The sequence below is a fragment of the Canis aureus genome, chromosome 16 (genome assembly GCF_053574225.1).
Source record: "Canis aureus isolate CA01 chromosome 16, VMU_Caureus_v.1.0, whole genome shotgun sequence".
Taxonomy (NCBI): Eukaryota; Metazoa; Chordata; class Mammalia; order Carnivora; family Canidae; genus Canis; species Canis aureus.
In genome coordinates, this window is record NC_135626.1 from 20,303,951 (window position 1) to 20,326,238 (window position 22,288).

At 47.0% G+C, this 22,288-nt stretch overlaps 1 protein-coding gene and 1 long non-coding RNA gene across 7 annotated transcripts in view; one reads left to right on the plus strand and one right to left on the minus strand.

The window, feature by feature from the left end:
- Positions 1-11,830: 11,830 nt before the first annotated feature.
- LOC144286086 (uncharacterized) lies at positions 11,831-16,803 on the minus strand. Its single transcript, XR_013354182.1, has 3 exons — positions 16,387-16,803; positions 16,176-16,258; positions 11,831-13,433 (listed from the first exon to the last, which is right to left on the minus strand). It is a non-coding gene; the product is annotated as an uncharacterized LOC144286086 (long non-coding RNA).
- Positions 13,816-22,288, plus strand: part of ADAP2 (ArfGAP with dual PH domains 2) — a 35,284-nt gene continuing 26,811 nt past the window's right edge. For 2 of the 6 annotated variants that reach the window (XM_077852121.1, XM_077852120.1), the window contains exons 1-5: positions 13,819-14,024; positions 14,896-15,026; positions 16,680-16,771; positions 20,062-20,141; positions 21,087-21,199. In XM_077852121.1, the coding sequence (XP_077708247.1) occupies positions 13,931-14,024; positions 14,896-15,026; positions 16,680-16,771; positions 20,062-20,141; positions 21,087-21,199 (510 nt within the window). In that variant the 5' untranslated portion in view covers positions 13,819-13,930. Of the gene's footprint in view, positions 14,025-14,895; positions 15,027-15,180; positions 15,299-16,679; positions 16,772-20,061; positions 20,142-21,086; positions 21,200-22,288 lie in introns of those variants that run through there. The other 4 variants (XM_077852124.1, XM_077852123.1, XM_077852122.1 and 1 more) reach the window with 4 other exon arrangements.

Sequence of the window (22,288 nt, forward strand, 5' to 3'; positions counted from 1 at the left end):
GTCAAGTGACTAATTCAATATGACTGGTGCCCTTAAAAGAAGAGGGCCATACGAGAGCCATATGAGAACGGAGGCAGAAGTGGGAGTGATGTATCTATGAGCCAAAGAAGGCAAGGATCACCAGCAGGTCATCACAAACTAGGAGGAAAGTGTGCAACCGATTCACCTTTAGAAGGAACCAGCCCTGTTTACACTGTGATGCCATGCTTCTGTTCTCCAGAACTGTGAAAGGATAAATTTGTGTTGCTTTAATTGCCCAGTTCAGAGTAATGTGTTACAGGAGCTCTAGGATACTAACACAGGGGGCCATAAGGAGCCATGGTGGTTGATGCTTTCAGAGACGATGACATTCACTGGCGAGATCAAACAAATCACTCCCTAACTGCACCACCTGAGACAGTTTCTCATCCTCTCTGAACCTTGGCTTCCTCATTTGTGAAATAAAGAAAATGGCACTTGCCTCACACAAGCTGCTGAGAGGATTTCTGGTTAGAAACTGGATGCAGAGAGCCCAGCACACAATAAGGGTTCAGTAAATGTTAGTTCCCCCTTGAAAGCATTGCCACTTCCTGGGAGCTAATTATTAATGCCCTTCAGAGGAAACTCCCTCATTCCTCAGAGCATTCATTCAATATACGTTGACCTGGAGCTGGAAGTGGTAGGGAAAGAAGCAGCTCTGGTAGGTGCACGATTTACTGTAAACCAGACTCTGTTCAAAATGAAAGTTCTAACTTTCCGCAGAAACCAGCTCCTTCTCACTTCCCTGTCTGCATTGCAGAAATCCCTGGCTCCTCCCCCTCCCTTCATCATTATGTCTAGCTTGTTATCTGGTTTCTACGTGCGTTTTTTTTTTTTTTTCGATTTAATCTATTCATTTAAGAAAGAGGGAGAATGGGCAGAGGGGGAGGAAGAAGTAGACTCCCCAGTGAGCAGGGAGCCTGACATAGGGCTGATCCCAGGATCCTGAAATCATGACCCGGGCTGAAGGCAGATGCTTAACCAGTTGTGCCCCCATGTACCCCCTGGTTTCTGTTTTTAAAACTTTTTTGGCCATGACACAGGACACATAGATGTATGGTATGAAGCAAAAGCTTTATTAAAAAAACACTTGCATTATTCCGTATAATGCACCTTGATATTTTCTATTTTATTTCATTGAAAAAAAAACACTGATCCATTTTTAAGCCTGCAGGACATCAGGTGGAGATGTGTAGTAGACTGTTAGATATGTAAGTCTGCAGCTAAGGAAGAGGACTGTGTTGGGATATAGATTTAGAGGCTGTCAGCGTAGAGAGATGGCACTGTATCCACGAGAGTGCATGGGATGAGCCAGGGAGAGGGTAGTGTGAGAAACTGAGTCAAGGGAAAATGCTGGAAGCACCGGTACTGGGGGTGAGTATTCAGATTCCCACAAGGACTAAGAGGCAATGTTTAAAAAGATTTAAAAGGAAATAGGACAAAGTCAAGTTAAAGAGGCTAAAAACATACAGGATTTTGAGGAGGTAATATTTTTTTTTGAAAGCTGGGTTAGTTGGAACCACTAAGTCAATATTAATTGCATGACTCAGTACTGCATGGTAATGTGTAAATTTATAAAAACACAAATTCTATCAATGTGACCTGCAAAATGTCCTCTTTTACCTCTCCCTTGCTATGGCTACCCTAATGAGGGTCTCACTGTCTCTCATCTGGGCTCTTGCAATATCCTCCCCCCACCCCATCAATTTTCTGGCTGCCTATCAACCTAATCCCTTCCCTGTCCTTCAGACACACCCTACCTGTCCTGGCCAACAGCCCCAGGGCTGACCAAATCTCCCAATTCCTGCCCTGAGGCGGGGCCTCACCTAAATCTTCCAGCTCTTTCTCTGCTCGCCACCAGGCACATGCTGTGGCACCCAACACCCGCAGCATGGCCGCTCCTTTTGGAATCCCTGATTTTAGGTGGGAGGCAGTGTCTTCAGGGAAGGCGAACTGGTTATGGTAATCCCGTTTCCCTTTGCTAAAGATTAAGATTAAGAGTGGGTGTGGTTCAGTTTGGGAGCCTATCAGGGATAGATTTTATATCCTGATAAAGAGTGGGAGGAGCAGTGGCCCCCTTCCCTTTCTTCCTGAAGATCCAATGGGAGGCTGAGCTGAGAAGAGCAGGACAGGCAGTGCTGACAAAAACCTTGATGACATTGATCAGCTGCTGGATCATCCCTAAAACCATCCATCTGCAGACTTTTGGTTCAGTAAGGGAAAAACTGCCCTAATTGTTTCCAGCCACTTGGAGATCAGTGCTTTGTTACTTGAAGCTGATAACTTTCTGCTTCACACACCCAGTCAGGAGACAAAAGGGATAACTCAAAGACACACATCTCATGTTGTCTCACCTTTGTGCCTGCCAGTCCCTTTTGCTGAGATTCCCACCCCCTCTACAAAAAATGGTCTGAATTCTCACCTCACAAGTGCCAAGAAGGGTGCCCCCTGCCCTGCGAAGCTTCCCTGTGTGCCAAGCCAGAGCATTGTCCCTTTTGCCAACCACTGGACTTTTCTCTATCAGAATACAACCTGTGGGCTTTTTGTTTTGTTTCATTTCTGACCACACATCTTTGTCCCCTTCTTTGACTCTAGTCGGTTTCCCAAGGGGATCTGGACACTACCAACCAGAATATTTCAAAAATCCATTCCTCATGTCTCAGCATCCCTCCTGGAGACAGAGGAGCTCACTGGTTGTGCTCAGATTCTGGACTCAGTCAACCCCATGTTTTAATTCTGTGTTCCAATCCTAGCAGATCTAGCATGAACTAGGACAAGAGATGTCACCTCTCCAAGATCCTTCAAGAGTTCATGAGGAATGAAGGCCATAATTATATCTCCTGTAAAACCCAGTACATTGGCTGGCACGTATGAGGGTTCATTAATTCAGTGTTGGTTAAAAAAAAAATTAATGAATGTCACATACATAATATGTAAAAAGTTCATTTTGTTTTGGGGAAAAAAAACATAAAAAATTAATGCTCCATATAGCAATGGCCACAATTGCCAAACTATGGAAAGAACCCAAATGTCCATCAACAGATAAATGGATAAAGATGTGATACACACACACACACACACACACACACACACACAAATATTACTCAGCCAGGAAAAAGAATGAAATCTTGCCATTTGCAACAACATGGATGGAGCTAGAGGATATTATGTTAAGCAAAATAAGTCAGTCAGAGAAAGATAGTTATCATATGATTTCACTCATATGTGTAATCTAAGAAACAAAACAGATGAAAACAGGGGAAGTGGAGGAAAAATAAAATAAGAGGAAAACAGAAAGGGAGGCAAACCATAAGAGATTCTTAATTGTAGGAAACAAACTGAGGCTTGTTGGAGGGGAGGGAGGTTGTGGGGATGGGGTAACTGGGAAATGGGCAATAAGAAGGGCACATTAGGTGATGAGCACTGGGTATTATATGCAAGTGGTAAATCACTGAATTCTACTTCTGAAACTAATAATACAGTATATGTTAATTGAATTAAATTAAAGAATTTTTTTAAATTAGCGCTTAATAATTTCATGAGCTCAGTATAGGCAAACATTTCTGGAATAGGACATAAAAAGCATTAACCAGGGGCACCTGGGTGGCTCAGTCAGTTAAGTGTCTGCTTTCAGCTCTGGTCATGATCTCAGGGTCCTGGGATGAAGCTTATGCCAAGTTTCCTGCTCAGTGAGGAGCCTGCTTCTCCCTCTCCTCCCTGCTTGTCCTCTCTTGCTATCTCTGTCTCTCTCTCTCAAATAAATAAATAAAATCTTAAAAAACAAAACAAAACAAAAGTAAAAAATAAATTTAAAAACACAAAACATTAACCATAAAGGAAAAAAATAAATTGGACTTTGTTAAAGTTAAAAATATCTGTTCATTAAAAGATGCCAGGGAGAGGCTCCTGGGTAGCTCAGTAGGTTAAGCATCTGCCTTTGGCTCAAGTCGTGATCCCAGGGTCCTCGGGTTGAAGCCCCAAGTCCAGCTCCCTGCTCCACGGGGAGCCTGCTTCTGCAGCTCCATCTGCCGTTCCTCTGCTTGTGCTCTCTTTCTCTCTCTCTGTCAAATAAATAAATAAAATCTTAAAAAAAAAAAAAAAAAGACACCAGGGAAAAGGCAAGTCACAGAGTGAAAGCAGATATTTACAATACATATGACTAACAAAGAACTGGTATCCGGAATATATTTTAAAATTCCTACGGGGTGGCTGGGTGGCTCAGTTTGTTAAGTGGCCCACTCGATTTCATCTCAGGTCATGATCCCAGAGCCCTGAGATTGAGCCCCACATTGTGCTCTGTGCCCAGTGGGAAGTCTGCTTCTCCCTTTGTCTCTCCCCTTGCTTGCTCACTTTCTCTCTCTCTCAAATAAGTAAATTTTTAAATTCCTGCAAAATGAGAAAAAGGCAGGCAAACCACTGAAAAAATGGGCAGAAGACTTGAATAAGTACTTACCTAAAGAGGATGTTTAAATGACCAATTAGCAGAAAAAAGGTGTTCTTTTATTACTCATCAGGGAAATGAAAATTAAAACCCATGTTATGATACCACTACACATCCATGAGAATGGCTAAAGTGAAGAAGACAGATAATACTGATAGATCAGGGCAGCCCGGGTGGCTCAGCAGTTTAGCGCCGCCTTCAGCTCAGGGCATGATCCTGGAGACCTGGGATCAAGTCCCGCCTCAGGCTCCCTGTGTGGAGCCTGCCTCTCCCTCTACCTGTGTCTCTGCCTCTCTCTCTGTGTCTCTCATGAATAAATAAATAAAATCTTAAAAAAAATACTGATAGACCAGTAAGACCTGAGTGTTGGCAAGGGTGTGGACCTCTCTCAAACTTGCTGATGGAGCTGTGGATTGGTGGAATTACTTTGGAAAATCACTTGGCAGTATCTACAGAAGCTGAACATATGTATCTCTGATGAGCCAGTCATCCCACCCCTAGGTGTGTATTCAACAGAATACAGACATATGTGCACTAAAAGACATCGCATAGGTTGAGCTATAATATATTGCCAGTATCTGACAGTTGTTGATTTACAAAAATTGCAGTTTTCTATGGTTGAACCTAATACTGGAATGTGCTTTTTGTAGAAGCCCAAACCTGGGATACCTCAAGGGTCAAAAGATTATGTGTCTATTGAATACACTTCAACTATACCCAGCAACATGGAGGAATCTCACAAACATAATTTTTTTTTTTTAGGATTTTATTTATTTATTCATGAGAGACACAAACATAATGTTGAGTGAAAGAAGCCACACGGTTTATATAAAGTGCAAAAACAGGCAAAAGAATATATGGTGATAAAAATCAGACTACCTTTAGGGGCTAGTCACTGAAGGGGAATGGGAGCCTTTTGAAATCCTGATTTAGATGTTTTTTGTTTTTGTTCTTGTTTTTGTTTGTTTGTTTTAGCCCTGAGTACTGGTTAAACATATGCATGCACTTACTAAAAACTCATCAAATAATGCATTTATTATTTGTGCTTTTCTGTATATTTGTTACACTTCAATGAAAGTTTACTTAAAAAGTGTAATTCTCTAGCAGCCCTGGTGGCTCAGCGGTTTAGTGCCGCCTTCAGCCCAGGGCCTGACCCTGGAGACCTGGGATCGAGTTCCACGTCGGGCTCCCTGTGTGGAGCCTGCTTCTCCCTCTGCCTGTATCTCTGCCTCTCTTTGTATCTCTCATGAATAAATAAATAAAATCTTTTAAAAAAAATTTAATTCTCGGAGTGCCTGGGTGGCTCAGTCAATTAAGTGTCCAAGCCTTGATCTCAGCTCAGGTCTTGATCTCAGGGTGGTGAGTCCAAGCCCTGCATTGGGTTCTACTCTGGGTGTGGAGCCTACTTAAAAAACAAAAACAAAAATAGCAACAACAACAAAAAAACCCACAAAGTCTAATTCTCCAAGTCATTTGAAATAAGCATGCATCATATAAAGTTTATTTATTTAGTGATATGATCTACTTTATTTAGTCTTCAAAGTTGTTCCCCTCCTCAGACATAGCCAGGATTCCCATGAAAAGGCTGTTGATTCTTAGATAACTCTAGGCAAAGAGTACACAATATATCTCTTTGCTCCCCTTCCCCAGTGATATTTTATAGAGGAAAGATAATTGACCTTCCTAATCTTACTTTGGCAAAAGTTTTAGATTTCTTTTCTGCTTTTATGTTACACCGTCTTACTGTCTTTTATTTTTTTTTAATTTTTATTTATTTATGATAGTCACAGAGAGAGAGAGAGAGAGAGGCAGAGACACAGGCAGAGGGAGAAGCAGGCTCCATGCACCGGGAGCCCGACGTGGGATTCGATCCTGGGTCTCCAGGATCACGCCCCGGGGCCAAAGGCAGGCGCTAAACTGCTGCGCCACCCAGGGATCCCCCCTTACTGTCTTTTAAAAAAGTATTACACACATGGGTGCCTGGGTCACTTAGTCAATTAACTGTCTGGTCAGGTCATGATCCCAGGGTCTTAGAATCTAGCAGGGAGCCTGCTTCTCCCTCTCATTCTCCCTCTGTGTTCTCCCTCCCTCTCTTTCAAAAAAGTAAATAAAATCTTTAAAAATTAAAAAAAATTAAAAGTATCACACACAATTAAAATAATAAGGCAAATGATCAAAATAAAAAAAAAAAACAGCATTCACAATTTGAAATCCAGAATCGGAATACTTGGGCTCATGTTCCAACACTGCCTCATATATATATGTGTATTTCAGTTTACTCCTGTAAGAACAGTTTCTCTTTTGCAAAATAAAGTTCATGTACCACTCTCACAAGGTTGTTATGAAAATGAAATTATATAAATCATTGGGAAAATATAAAATGTTATACATTGGAAGCTATTTTTTTCACAATAGAAGATATTATTAATTGGACCATTGATTATATAGATTGAGATGAAAGATGTGATTGTCTAAGAAACCATCTCAAGAAGTACCTAGATGCTTTCCAAAGTAATCCTTGGGGACCCTGGCTGGCTCAGTCAGAAGAGCATGTGACTCCTGATCTTGGGATTGTGAGTTCAAGCCCCATGTTTGGTGTAGAGATCTCTTAAAAAAATAAACTCTTTTTTAAAAAATTGTATTTATTTGTTCATGAGAGACACACAGAGAGAGGCGGAGACATAGGAGAGGGAGAAGCAGGTTCCTTGCGGGGAGACCGATGCAGGACTCGATCCCAGGACCCTGGGATCACTACCTGAACCAAAGGCAGATGCTCAACCACTGAGTCACCCAGGTACCCTAAAAAATAACCTTAAAAAACTGCCTATGTGATTAATTTAGGTATAACTAAAGGTAATTGAAGTTTTAGATTTTCGAGCCCAATTTTAAAACTCTAGTTCAACAGAGTAGCACCTCAACGTTCAAATCACATTTCCAACAGATGTCACCCTAATCCCTTCAATTATAGTTGTGAGTAAAGCTCTGTGACTAACTTCTCACTCAGTGCTCCAGGTCACATTATAAAATGTAAACAATTATTGTGTGTTAATTCAGGACTTATTTTCTGGCTCTTTAGAGTTCACAACTGAGGATGCCTGGGTAGCTCAGTTGGTTAAGTGTATGCCTTGGGCTCATGTCACGTTTCTGGAGTCCTGGGGATGAGGCCCCATCCCTAACCAATGGGGAGCCTGCTTCTCCCTCTCCCTCTGCTTCTCCCCATCCCCTGTCCTTCTCATGCTCTCTGTCTCAAATAAATAAATAAAATCTTAAAAAAGGGATCCCTGGGTGGCGCAGCGGTTTGGCGCCTGCCTTTGGCCCAGGGCGCGATCCTGGAGACCAGGGATCGAATCCCACATCTGGCTCCCGGTGCATGGAGCCTGCTTCTCCCTCTGCCTGTGTCTCTGCTTCTCTCTCTCTCTCTCTGTGACTATCATAAATAAATTAAAAAAAAAATTAAATTTAAAAAAAAAATAAAATAAAATCTTAAAAAAAAAAAGCGGATTTCACAACTGGATGTTTCAACTTATTGTTGTATTTTATTCAGAATGCAAACCCACATGCTTGATTGCCTATAATAATAGGGCTCTCAACTTCACCCAATTCAACCAACATTTTTTAGGGTGTGTCTGGCAAAATTCACATAACATAAAATTCACCATTTTAACCATTTTTTCCCCTCGTAATCAAGACCTGAGCTGAGATTGAGTCAGACGCTTAACCCACTGAGCCACCCAGGCACCCCTCATTTTAACCATTTAAAGTGTACAATTCAGTGGTATTTAATACATTCACAGTGCTGTGCAGCCATCACCACTATCTAGCTCCAGAACATTTCCAACACCCTAAAAGGAAACCTTGTACATTTAGCAGTCACTCTCCTGCCTCCCTCCCCCAGTCCCTGGCAACCAGGAATCTGCTTCCTGTCTCTATGGATTCTCCTGTCCTGGACATTTCACATACATAGATCAACCAACATTTTTTGGGCCTGGTACTTGCTAGGCACCAAGAATATAAGATGAATAGGACAATCTGCTGTTAACAAGATCACTGACAACTGGGACAAGATAGATTTTAAAAAATCATAGTACAGTGTGATGATTATTATAACAGAAATATGAACATTGTGAGAAAATAGATGGAGACAGGGCAAACTGTAAGAGGTAAGATTTGAATTTGGGCAGAAGGGCAGGAGTTTGCTAGAACAGTGGGGGCTGGGTAAAAGAGGATGGGGTAGGGATCCCTGGGTGGCGCAGCAGTTTGGCGCCTGCCTTTGGCCCAGGGCACGATCCTGGAGACCGGGGATCGAATCCCACATCGGGCTCCCGGTGCATGGAGCCTGCTTCTCCCTCTGCCTCTCTCTCTCTCTCTCTCTCTCTCTGTGGCTATCATAAATAAATAAAAATTTAAAAAAATTAAAAAAAAAAGAGGATGGGGTAGAGGAGGAGGGGGCTGCAGTAATAGAGGGAAGCAGCTTGAGCAAGGCACAAGATCATAGAGTTGGGCAGCTGTGTGCTCAGAGGAGGTAGACAAAGCACATCGCAAGCATGTTGTCACCCCAGGGCCTTTGTACTTGCTGGCCCCTTTTCCTGGGACACGCTTTTCTTAGGTGCTAACTTAGCTCAAACCCTTCCTTCAGATCTTTGCTCCAGTATCACTTACTCAGAGAGGGTTTCCTTGACCTTCCTATCAAAATAGGATCTTCCATCCTTCCCTATCCTTACTTATTGTTATTTTACAGCATTTATCACCCTGATAACATATTGTATATAGGTATATTTGTTTCTCTGTTCATGTTCTGTCTCTCCCACTTGAAGGTAAGCTGAACAAAGGCAGGAACTTTTGCTTGTTTATAGCTATATATTCCCAGTGCCCATAACAGTGCCTGGCACATAGTGTATGCCCCACAAATATTTAATGAGTGAAGGAGCAAACACTTTAGTAGCATTGCAGTGGGGAGTCCTTCTGGGCTCTTAGCTGCTTCCTATAGAAGATAAAGTAATATTGAATATACAAAGAAATAGGTTAACTTGGTCAGATTCTTTGGCTTGGTTGCTTGATTTTCTGCTGTTTCATATGCCTGCCTGTAATTTCTTTCAAAGGGAAAACATGTTCATGATCCCAAGACCTCTCACTTTACTGTTTATTATTTTTTACCCACATTCATTTCTTTATTTTGCAAATATTTTTCGAATCTCCACTACACAGCAGGCAGGTACTGGGATACAGCAGAGGATACAACTGACCTGACCCTGCCCTTATGAAGCTTAGGTGAGTAAGGGAGACCAGGAAATCAATGAGCAATTACAGGAGATTCGGGTGCTTGAAAATACTAGCGTTAAAGAGGGGAGAGGTTTTGGGCACAAAGATACTCATTACAGCTAAACAGCCAGATGAAAATTTAGGAAAAGTTTAATAAGGTCTTAAGGTCTGCTGGTAAAAAAAAAAAAAAAAAAAAAAAAAAAGGGACTGCTGGTAGAGCCGCGCCTGGGTGGCTTAGTTGGTTAGGTGGTTGGTTCTTGATGTCTTGATTTTGGCTTAGGTCATGATCTCAGGATTCTAGGATCGAGCCCCATGTCAGGCTGCGCACTTTTGGTGGAGGATTCTTTCTCTCTCTTTCTCCTCTGCCCCTGCCTCTCCTTGCACATGTGCACTCTCTCTCTCAGAAATAAATAAAATAAATCTTTTTTAAAAAGACTGGTGGTAGAACAATTAAAAGATAATATTAGGTTGACCTGCATGACATTACTATTTTTGTAAGTCAGCTTCATACTATCAACCTAATATATTGATAAAAGGGGCCCAAAGCTCCAGATTATGTATCATCCAGTATACATCATATCAGTTGTGTAACCTGGGACAAATGTACTTAAATTCTCTTCCAGGGCCTCAGTTGCTTCATCTGTAAAATGGGCATAAAACTAGTTCTATGTAAGGATTGTATTTAAGATTAAATGGAATAATGCTTGACATACAACAATCCCTGAATATATGGTGGTCATAATTGTGGTATTTCTTCCTTCTTTATTGCATTTTCCAAATTTCTTGTAATTATAGTTTAAAAAAAAAAATCTAGGGATGCCTGGATGGCTCAGCAGTTGAGCTCAGGGTGTGATCCTGGAGTTCCAGGATCGAGTCCCACATCAGGCTCCCTATGAGGACCCTGCTTCTCCCTCTGCCTATGTCTCTACCTCTCTCTGTGTGTCTCTCATGAATAAATAAATAAAATCTTTTTAAAAATCTAGTAAACATAATTATTTAAAATTTCAAAGGACTCGTGATCTATTCCCCAAGGATCTTGAGCCAAGTCCAGGGCTGGGAATGTGGTTGAAAGCTTTCTTCCAGCCCCATGGTGGCTGGGCTCGGTTCAACAGACAGTGACCCTGAGAGCAGGGCTGGATGTTTGTGCTCTGAGGGATCCTGGGAGCTTTATTTACAGAGGACTCTCTGTCTAGGGCCTGAATTGCCCCCTCACCCCTGCAGCTGTTGCACTGATGGAGCCCATGAGAAGCCTGTCTCGGCCCACCCTGCCCCTCATAGCCTGGACCCTGATCCTGGTCACCATAGCCTTTGACCCAGTGCTTCTGCCTTAGGAACAGCCTCTGGTTCCTGAACACAGATCTGAACTGAATGCTGATTGTGTCCATTACCTATAAGTGGGCTATAGAGTTTCTGTTAGCGGCAATGAAAAGTTGTGCAAACGGGGCAGCTGGGCAGCTCAGGGGGTTAGGCCTCTACCTTCAGATCAGGTCAGGATTCCAGAGTCCCAGGATTGAGCCCCACATTGGCCTCCGGGCTTGGGGGTGTCTGCTTCTCCCTCTGTCCCTCCCCCTGCTCTTGCTCTCTGTCTCTCTGTCTCTCTCTCATAAATAAATAAAATCTTTTAAAAAGAAAAGAAAAAGTTGTGGAAACAGGTAGTGGTGATAGTGGCACAACATCATGCATGTAATTAATGCCACTGAATTGTACACTTAAAAATGGTTAAAAGTGCCAATTTCACATTACAGAGATTTTACCATAGTTTTTTTAAGAAGTGGGAAAAAAAAAACCCAGGAATGGGAGAGGATGAAAGAGAGGGCAGGCTTGTCCTATGGGATTTAGTGGCCACCAGGAGACCTGGATTTAGACCCTTGTTCTGCCCATTTGGCTCTTTGAACTTAGTGTAACTTAACTCCTCTGAGGATAACATGCTGCCCTCACAGAGCAGTCATGACACTCAAATGTGATCAAATGTTGTGAAACTCTCTGTAAAATAATCAATAATTTTTAATTAGCATTGTCACCCTCTCATTCCCCAGAGAAAGAAAGAAACTCATTACAAACAAAATACAATAGTATCTTTTATTTCTTAAATATTTATTTAGTCTCTGAGAATGCCTGAAATTCCACCTTGAGGCTTGGAATTCAGTAAATGGAAACCTCCAGAAATAAAACAGGAGGAGGACAAACTAAAGGAATCTCTCCATCTCTGGCTCCTCACCATGAAGGAGATCTAGTTTTGCTGGGGTTGGCTTTTGTGGGATCTCACAAAATGGTGAGACTCCTTGTGTCAGAGGAGAGCGGGACAAAAGTACATGAACTAGGAAGGCTGAGGGTTTCGCCCAGGCATTGGGCAGCAGCGAAATGATGTCCTTGCCCTGTCCCCTCATTGCCCCCTACGTCCTCCCTTCTTGCCTTCCTATCTTAAGTTGCCTTTCCCATCTGTCTCCTGGGAGATTTATTTCTGTCTCCTTTTTCATCTAAAACAGCGGAAATGAATCATCTTTCAGCCTATTTGGTAAACAAGCCCCATGCCCTCTGACCCCTCTGGGGCTCTCTCTGGTTCCTCTAGAGCTGCCTCTGGGCTAGGTCTCACCCCCCACAGTTGAGACTCTCCTGACTGATTATTTTTGGGAATGTCCCCCTCCTCCCAGGCCCAGAGGCTTAACCTCCTCCACCCTGTGGAAGATGGGAAATGACACACAGCATTCCAAATGATGATCCCACGAGCTGACCAGACGGGCAGGGAAAGGAAGGCAGCCCTGTGTTCTGAGGACTTTGTGTGCCATGCACGTCCTGGCACATCTCAACAACCCCATTAAATGGATCGTCCCTAATTCTCATTTTACAGGCGAGGAATATAAGGCTCAGAGAAGTGAAAGAATTTGCCCAAGGCCACGTAGCTAGTAAGTGGTGGAGTCAAGATTCAAAATCTGTATTCTTGGACTCATTCCATTATATCATGCTGCCCTATGTATTCACATGTACCTATGCATGCATGTTGAGTTGGGATACTGGTAGGTCAGCTTGAACTTCAACTGTAATCATCGGGATGGAAATCTAACATCCTTGTGCATAAAGCTATATGCATATGACAGATGGGTGTTTACCTACAGAGGGGAAGGCAAGTGTGTGCCATCTGTGCCTTACCAGACACCCGGAGATCCCAGAGAAAGGGGTCAAGGAGGGACAAGGATGGTGGGGGGAGACCCTAGATTCAAGACTATCAAAGCCCTGGCCACACCTGACAGTGATGGAACTTAACAGATAAAAGTGCCTGGTGAAGTCCACATTGGTGAAACGACACTTCCCCGTGAACAGTCATGCAACTGTTTATTGGACTTCTAAAAATGGGCAGGTGCTGGGTTTCTAGGGTTGTGTGGGATACAGAAATAAAGCTACTGATGTGAACTATTCAGCGTGGCCCTGTGTGTGCTGGAGGTGGGAGAGGAGTTAACATAAATATATAAATAACTGTGATGCAATGTAGATAGAAAGTGCTCGGGGCCGAAGGGAGGGACGGATCCCATAACAGGGTTCCAGCAGGACCAGAAGCCGGAGAGATTGCTCGAGGCTGGGTATCAAGGAGCGTTTCCTCGGAGTTAGCACTGGAATCTCTCTAAGTAGATGCAAGCGATACATCAGTAGAATGCTTTCACGGGTTAGAGCGTGTCTAATCTTCCAAGGAGCCCAGAGACACAGACATGTCCTTCTTCGCCTGTTACAGAGGTGGAAACCGAGGCTAGAGAAGCTGACTGGGTGGCCCGCAGTCCCGCAGCTGGCAGGTGCCTGGCAGGGGTCTGCTCCGGGCCCGGCGCTCGGCTCCCTCCCGGTGTGGCCGGCCTGGCCCGCCTGAGCCCGAGCGGAGAGGCTGGAGCCGCGGCACAGGGGCCGAGGGGGCGGGGCGGGAAGGCCGAGGGGGCGGGGCGGGAGGCCGAGGGGCGGGGCGGGAGGCCGAGGGGGCGGGGCGAGAAGGCCGAGGGGGCGGGGCGGGAGGCCGAGGGGGCGGGGCGGGAAGGCCGAGGGGGCGGGGCGTGAGGCCGAGGGGGCGGGGCGGGAGGCCCGAGGCCCGAGGGGCGGGGCTGGCAGCGGCGCGGGCGCGCGGGAGGCCGCGGAGCTGCTTCCCTCTCCACCTGCCGTGCGAGCTCCGCGCCATGGGCCGCTGCAGGCTGGGGGGCGGCGGAGCCGAGCCCCGCTGAGCCCGCCGGGCCGGCCATGGGCGACCGCGAGCGCAACAAGAAGCGGCTGCTGGAACTGCTGCAGGCGGCGGGCACCGGCAACGCGCACTGCGCCGACTGCGGAGCGGCGGGTAAGGGTGCGGCGTCCGGGAGCAGGACCCTCTGCCGGCCAACCCCCTCTCCTTCTAGACTCGGTCCCGTCCCGGGTGGCCGCTGGCTCCGGGCATGACCCCTCTGACACCTTCGCACCCGGGCCCCAGCCCACCCATACCACGAATCTCCGCCCCGCGCGCTCGGCTGCCGCGCCCCCCGCACCCAGGCCCGCTGACCTCCGCACTCTGGACCCCGACAGGGGCCCCGGACCCGGGTGCCCTGGCCATCGCGTTCACCTTCCCCGCCGGACACCCCACGCACTCGGTCCTCGGTCTCTGACATCTTTGCTCCGGACCCAGCCACCTCTCACGCCCATGTACCCAAACATCCCGCACACCCAGGGGTCCCGGACCCCGGGCGTCTGAAGGTCCAGTGGCCCCTTTCCTGCCCCCGGCGCCCCGGGGTCCTCCCAGGTTCCCGCTCCGCAGCGCGCGGACCCTGCCGCCGCCGCCGCCGCCGCCGCCCAGGGGCCCTACGGCCGACTTCTCCACCTGCCGCTCCCCGGCCGGCCGCCCCAGTGTCGGCCCCTTCCTCCGCACTCTCCTCTCGGTTCCCCGGAGTCCTGTCACTTCGCTTCGCCCTCGCCGCAGCCTCTCGGCCCCATCCCTAGACTCCTTCCAGGATCATCCCGGTGGGCTGACCATGCTGGTATCTTAGTTCACCCAAGGTGGGGGGGCCGAGAGGAAAGGGTTCCTAGCGTGGGCAGCGCTGGGCATGGCCCAGGAATCCTAAGGCCAAGCCCTGCTTCTCCCAGCACCACCACCACCACCCCCGCCCCGCAGCCAGCCCAGCCCTGGTCCCGGTGCCTAGCTCTCCATCCAACTACCCTTGCGCCCTCTCGCCCCGCAGATCCCGACTGGGCCTCCTACAAGCTGGGTATTTTCATCTGTCTCAACTGCTCCGGCGTCCACCGCAACTTCCCAGACATCAGCAAAGTTAAATCCGTGAGACTTGACTTCTGGGACGACAGTACTGTGGAGGTAGGAAGGGAGCGGGGGGGGGGGGGGTGGCGGAGGGAGGCACTGGTAGCCTTGGAACAGCAGAGCGGGGGGGTGGGGGGTGGGGTGGGGTGGGGGTGGAGTTGGGGGGTGGGATGGAGGTGGGGGGTGGAGGCGGTGGGCAGGCCCTAGGGTACCGGTGTGGGGGGGATGGAGCATTCTCCAGGGGAAGAAACAGTGAAACGGTTCCAGAGAGAAGCAGTAACTAGCAAGAGAAAGCACTGCCTTTTAGACCCCCTGCTTAGCCAGAGACGGTGAGTGCAAGGCCCTGAGCCGGTTATTTCCCTGTTTAAATGTCTGTGTTCTAAGGATACCAGTACCCCTTGACAGGGCTGCTCTAAGGATTAAATGTAAGCTCCTGCTTCCGGGTCTATAGTCCCGGTTCCAGCCCACCCCCTAGCCAGGAAGGGCACAGTTTTTCTTTCCTGACCTATAGAGATGGAGGACACTTTCAGCTTGGATGGTAATACCATTTTGGCCACAAAACCTTCAGAGAGCAAGCTGTTCTAAATTGTGCTGGTTGGCTGAGGATTTCGAGGACTATTGGAGAAGTAGACCCGTGTTTACTGAGTGCCCACTCTGTGCCTGGCACTGTGCTAGATGCTTATTTGTTGGACGCATTACTGTAAGCCTACTGTGTGCTGGGTATTAGGAAAGCACAATGAATAAGATACAGTCTCTGCCCATGTGGAGCTTACATTCTAGTGCAGGAGAAAGACAAGAAACCAGTAAACCAGCACATAGACCTGAAGATTGTAACCTTCCTTGTAACCCTCCTGTTATTATACTTTTTTCATTTTTGCAGTTCTAATCCCTGAACCTCAGGGGGTTAAGTAGTGCCCAAGGGTCACTGAGTAAGTGGCACAGCTGGAATGTCAAACCTGCTCTGTTGGGATCCAGAGCCCATTCAAATCCTGTGTCACAGTCTGGAGTCCCTGGGGATTGGGGGAGAATGGGGTTCACTCTGCTCAAAGGATGTATATTAAAAACCTGATGTTTCTTCCCACATGTGCCCTCACCCCAGATATGCCACCCGTTACTGAGTGCCAGCTGTTGGCCAAGGCCAACTTTGGCATATCTGCCTCTGGGTGTGTCAGGTGTCCCAGGGCCCCAGTGATCATCCTGACCTACCTACTCCATGGGGCCAGCTCCAACTTCTTCTGTCCTCCAGCTATGTCTATCTCCTGCACGTAGCTGCTGGTGGTCCTGGCCATCTGTGGAGAGAGAGGGTGGGAGAAAGAACATGAGCTTTGGAGTTAGGTCTGAGTTCAAGTCCCAGCTCCTCACTTGCTAGCTGTCACCTTGGGTAAGTCACCTAACCTCTCTGAGCCCATTTCCTTACCTCTAATATGGGGATGATAGTATTAAAATGGTCTAGGGAATCGAATGAATCCACTAGGGTAAAAACCATAGAGTGCTCTGCCCATGTGAGCCACGGTTGTAGTGCCTCATTGTTCCAGGCTGTGGCTTCCCAGCAGCATGTATGACCAAGCCCAATAGGATGCATCAAACTCCAGGAGCATTTCCTGACTCAGCCTAGGAGCCAATGGGAAGAGTGGCCTTCTGGGTAGACAGTGGTTTCATTTCACATTTTTTCAAGTTCTAATATTACCCCAAGTTGCTCTTGTCTTACAGTTTATGAGCCACAATGGGAACCTCCGTGTGAAGGCCAAGTATGAAGCCAGAGTCCCTGCTTTCTACTATGTCCCCCAAGCCAATGACTGCCTGTGAGTGGGTGATTTCTTGGTCTCACTTCCCTGATCCCTGCTCCATCTCTAGTACCTTTGTGTGTGGTGGTCTTTTCCATGGACCTGGTGGATCCAGGAAAACATTTGGTACTATTGTGGAGAACACAGAGACCTGGCCTCATTCCCTCTCTACCTTTATTGGTTGGTTTATCACTTCCCCTCTCTGTGACTCAGTTTCCACAGCTGTGAAATGGGGCATTTTCTCTATGATGGGCCCTTTGTCTCTGATGTTCTCATAGCCTACTCATAGTGGCTAATTTGATAGAGAAGAGGAACACTGTTTTTTGGGGGGGAGGGGGTTTGGTAGAATGGGTGTGTTTCGGCTACTTCCTACAGAATGTCTTGAACTCAGCATAGCTCCAAAGCAGCTATCTGGCCTCAGATGCCTACATAATCACCATAAAAATAATAGTAACCAGGGATCCCTGGGTGGTGCAGCGGTTTGGCGCCTGCCTTTGGCCCAGGGCGCAATCCTGGAGACCCAGGATCGAATCCCACATCGGGCTCCCGGTCCATGGAGCCTGCTTCTCCCTCTGCCTGTGTCTCTGCCTCTCTCTCTCTCTCTGTGTGTGACTATCACAAATAAATAAAAATTAAAAAAAAATAATAGTAACCACTAATATTTATTGAACTTTACCTATACACCAGGCTCTGTGCTAAATGCTTGTGTGCGGTAATTTGTTTAATTCTCTCAACGATTCTGAGATAGCACTGCCATGGTCTCTATAGTATAGTGACATACCTGAGGTTCATAGAGACAGAACTGGGACTGACTAGCCCATCTGACACCAGGGCCTGGTGTTGGGTACCAGGGCACTGGGGAAATCTAATATAAGGAGGGAAGCTGGGAAGCAGCAGGAGGTTTCATGTCCCCTGGATATGAGGGGTCAGTGTGACCCTGGTACCTAGTGACCCCAACTTTCTTAGGACTGTCTGAGCCTTAACCTTCCTCCTGGGGACTCAGCCTCACGGCCAGGGCTGTTAGATAGCATTCTGCCTCCACCCATACAAATGGGAAGAAGGTACCCTCTGGGCAGACACAGCCTCATAGCGGGTATGGCTTGCAGGAAGCAGGCTGCATTTCAGCCACCATTGTCTGCTAGCCTCAGCAGGAAGCTTTTGGACAGTGCACAAACTATACAACTCTACCTAGTACCCTGCCATTTCCCAGTAGTTAAACAACTGAGAGGCTACTGATACAGCATGGAGTAGCAGGGGAGCTGCAGCTTTCTACTCAGAAGACTCCAGTATTGTTTCCTGACTCTACCACTATTTACCTGTGAGAAGGTGGACAAGTTACCAAACTTCTCTGAATCGTGGCATCCTCATCTCTGGAAATGTAGGTAATGATGCCTATATCATGGCATGGTGGTAGAGATTAAATGAGATACTTTATGTAAAATGTCTTACAGGCCACCCAACAGGCTAGTTTTAAATCCATTTCTCAGTGTCACCTTCAGAATGCTGCCTGGTTCGTGGCCCAGGCGGAGGGATGTGCCAGGCTTAACTCGAGAGGGTCTGGCTCACCTTGCCTCACTGCTGCTACTCAGTGGTTGGCTGCAAGGAGAAAGGAATAGGAATTTGGTGAATATCTACTATGTGTTAGGCTTTCTGCCAGCACTACAGCCACTACTTGTCATGATTCCAACCACAGCCCTTATCCCCTTTTAGTGGAACACCAATGGTCTTCTCCCTATAATTCTGGAAGTCCTCTAAATTCCCCACCTCCAGGACCAGGACTGGGGCCTCAGTCTCCACTCCCTCTCCCAGCTCTGATCCTGTGGCTCAGGGTTTCACAGAAGGCTTGGTGACTCTCCGCAGTGAGCTGGGAGTGAGGGCTGTGAGAGTGAGAATTGCCTTAGGTAGGACTCCTGATTGTAAGTAACAGAAAACCAGTTTAAACCAGCTTAGGCAGGAGTGGGATTTTATTGATTCTGGGGATCAAACCGTAGGAGGGACAGAGATAGAGCCACCCTCAGGAAGGACAAGCCAGGGACTCAAATGCTATTTGGCCTCTCTCACTCTCTGTCTGGTTCTCATTCCTGCCCCTTTCTGTCGGCCAGGCTTCTTTCATACAGCTGGGAGCAAGGCTACTTCCAGGTCCCTGGCTCCAGATCACCAGCTCCAGCTCCCAGCTTGATGGTGAGAGGGCTTCCAATCCTTTGCCCTCTCAGCTTTACTCCTTTTACTCCACACAGCCTGGGGCAGAGCTCTGATTAGCGAGTTCAGGCCCAGTGCCCACTTCTGGGTCTTTCCCTGTGGGTCTGAAGTAAGGTCACGGAAATTTTGGAGCATTTACCTGGAAAAGGCAAGAGGGAACCAAACAATTGAAATAAGTTTTCTGGGCAGCCCCAGTGGCCCAGCGGTTTAGCGCCACTTGCAGCCCGGTTGTGATCCTGGAGACCCGGGATCTAGTCCCACATCAGACTCCCTACATGGAGCCTGCTTCTCCCTCTGCCTGTGTCTCTCTCTCTCTCTCTCTCTCTGTGTGTGTGTGTGTGTGTCTATGAGTAAATAAATAAAATGTTTTAAAAAAAAGAAAGAAGTTTTCTACACGGGGTCACGGATGACAATATTTGCTTCGTCTAACATTAAACTCCTACTATATGCTGATCGTGGTACTAGGCGCTTTTGTATATATTTAAACTCCACAACAACCCTGAGGGGAAGGTAGGTATAGTATTATTGAACTATTCCCCCAAGGTCAGAGGAGTTAAGGAACTTGTGTTGGTCACACAGTGGATAAATAGTAGAAGAGGACCAGGTCTCAGGTGGTTGGACCCCAAGATCATGGCTCTGTCCAGTGTAGCATGCCCAGAATTTATGGGCAAGCCACAGGAAGAGGCTCATGGACTCCCTTAGCTTCAACTTATGATCATGCAGTGGGAGGGGGACTGTAGATAGTCCAGAGGAGCTGGTTGACTTAGAGGGCTGGGCTGGGGTTGGAGTAGCCCAGTGTTTTTTATATAGCCCCTTGGGGGGAATATTTTCCCCAAGGACACCCTGGCAATATCTGAAGACATTTTGGGGTGTCATAACTAGGGAGGGGGTACTACTGGCATCTAGAGGATAGAGGCCAGAGATGCTGCTAAACATTCTTCAGAACACAGGATTCTTCCCCTCACCACAACAAAGAATTAGCCCCAGATGTAAGGTACTGAGGCTGAGCAGCCCTGGGTGGTCTGAGCAGGCAGCTGCTGTGATGTGCCACTCTGTGTGAAGAGGATGCATCAGACAGCAGTTGACCAAAGGTTCTTTCTTTTTTTTAGAGTGTTAAAGGAACAGTGGATTCGAGCTAAGTATGAAAGACAGGAATTTATGGCCGATGGGAAAACCATGTCATCCCCAGGTAAAGTTATTTCCATCATCTTGTGAAGTCTGTGTTCTAATGAATTCTAGACAATGAAGTGCCTGGCTACTGGAACAGGGCCCAGTTCAGACAGTATCTGCTGACCTCGCTCTGGCCACAGAGGCCAAGATGTGGGTTCCTCTGTGTCTGAAACAGCAACACGTCAGCTGGTAGAGTTTTATGGTCTGAGTGGTCAAAAAGCATTTTTATCTCAGGTCCCTGCAGGGCCACACATGCATGTAGAGTCTTAGTATAGAATTGCAGAAAGACTCACCCGCCAGGCAGAACCTTTAGAAAAGAGGCACCCCTGCTCTTGTAAGTATGGCTCCTGGTGTGCATAAGACTTGGCAAGGTGCATGGGGAGGATTTCAGCCTCCCTTCACACCTTTGTGTGGGGCACAAGCTCATTGCTGGCCCTTGACCTGGGGTCGTTTCTGCCCAGCTGCTCTGAGTCCAAGCTGACATTGACCCAGAGAACAAAGCATACAAAACCACCATGAGGACCAGCGGCAGCCAGAGCTCAGCGTTCTGAGCTACCCGTAGCTCACAGTATTCTTCAGCTAGCAGGTACCTAGAGGTCACTCATTAGGTCCACCCTCTGGAGAGTTTCATTAGGCTAATGTTGACATGATGTTGGGCAGACCATATGGGCATCTTTCAGAATCATCCAGTTTCTCAGGACTTAGCCTCCTTAAGAGTTTACTCTATCTTATGAAACAGCCAAAGAAGGAAGTTAGGGAGGGCCCAACTGAAATCATAAGACATTGCAAATTTGGCCCCAGACAAAGTCCGAACGTGCTGCAGCTGACATGGCAAAGTTATATTTTAGATATTTTAGCCCTGGGCGGAGCGTGCATTCTACCCTCAAGACCCTATGAGGTTTGAGAACTGCTTGTTCATATTAAGGATGTGAGTGTTCCCTCTGTCTCGTCCTTGGTGGCTAAGGTAACCGAGAAGGGTTCCTGTGGAAGCGAGGGAGGGACAATGCTCAGTTCCTGAGGAGGAAGTTTGTCCTGCTGGCAAGAGAAGGCCTCCTGAAGTACTATACGAAAGAAGAGGTAAGAGCCCCAACCAGCAAGGGGTCCCTCCCTGAGCACTGGCTCTCACCCAACTCAGGTCACATTTGAATCAGTGGTGCTGTGTCTTCTGGATAATCTTGGCCACTGAGCGTTCAGCACTGCATTGTTACTTTTCCATGGCTATGTGATCAGTCCAGTCCACAGAAAACACACCTTCTCTTCACCTAGAATCAGCTTGGATGTGTCCACAATAAAGTCTTGGATGACTCCTTGGGTTTACCGCATTTATGAATGCACTCAAGAAATTTATTCAGCACCTGCTGTATACTAGATATTCCCATAGGCACTGGAGCTACAGCAATAAATAAAACGAAGCTCCCATTCTCATGGGGCTTTCATTCTAGAGGAAGGAGACAGATGGTAACCAAAATGTACATCAAAATATGATATATGAGGTAGTAGTAAGTTCTGTGAAGAGAAATAAAAGTGGGTGAAGAGTGAGAGGATGATGGGGCTGATATCATTCAGGGCTTAGGGAAGGCCCCTCTGATGACATTGGAGCAGAGAAATGAATAAAAGTGAGCAAGTCAGGGTCACCTGCGCAGCTCAGTCGGTTAAGTGCATCTGGCTCTAGGTTTCTGCTCAGGTCATGATCTCGGGGTCATGAGATTGAGCCCCGTGTCAGGGTCCGTGCTCAGGGTGGGAGTCTGCTTGGGTTTTTCTCTCTCTCTCCCTCTGCCCCTCTCCACTTTCTCTCTTTTTTTATTATTTTTAAAATATTTTATTTATTTATTCATGAGAGACACAGAGAGAGGAAGATATATAGAGAGAAGCATCTCCCTGTGGGGAGTCCGATGTGGGACTCAATCTCAGGACCTCAGGATCACGACCTGAGCCAAAGGCAGCCACTCAACCATTGAGCCACCCAGGTGCCCTCTCTCTGTTTCTCAAATAAATAAATAAAATCTTAAAAAAAAAAAAAAGTGAGCAAGTTATGTGCGTATGTGAGGGCAGAGTAGAAGCAGTAGAGGGAACATGATGTGCATAAACCCTGAACATGGTCTTGGCACACCTGTGTGCCAGTTAGAAAATGACCCCTCTGAGATGGTGTAGCCCTGGGGCCCAGGT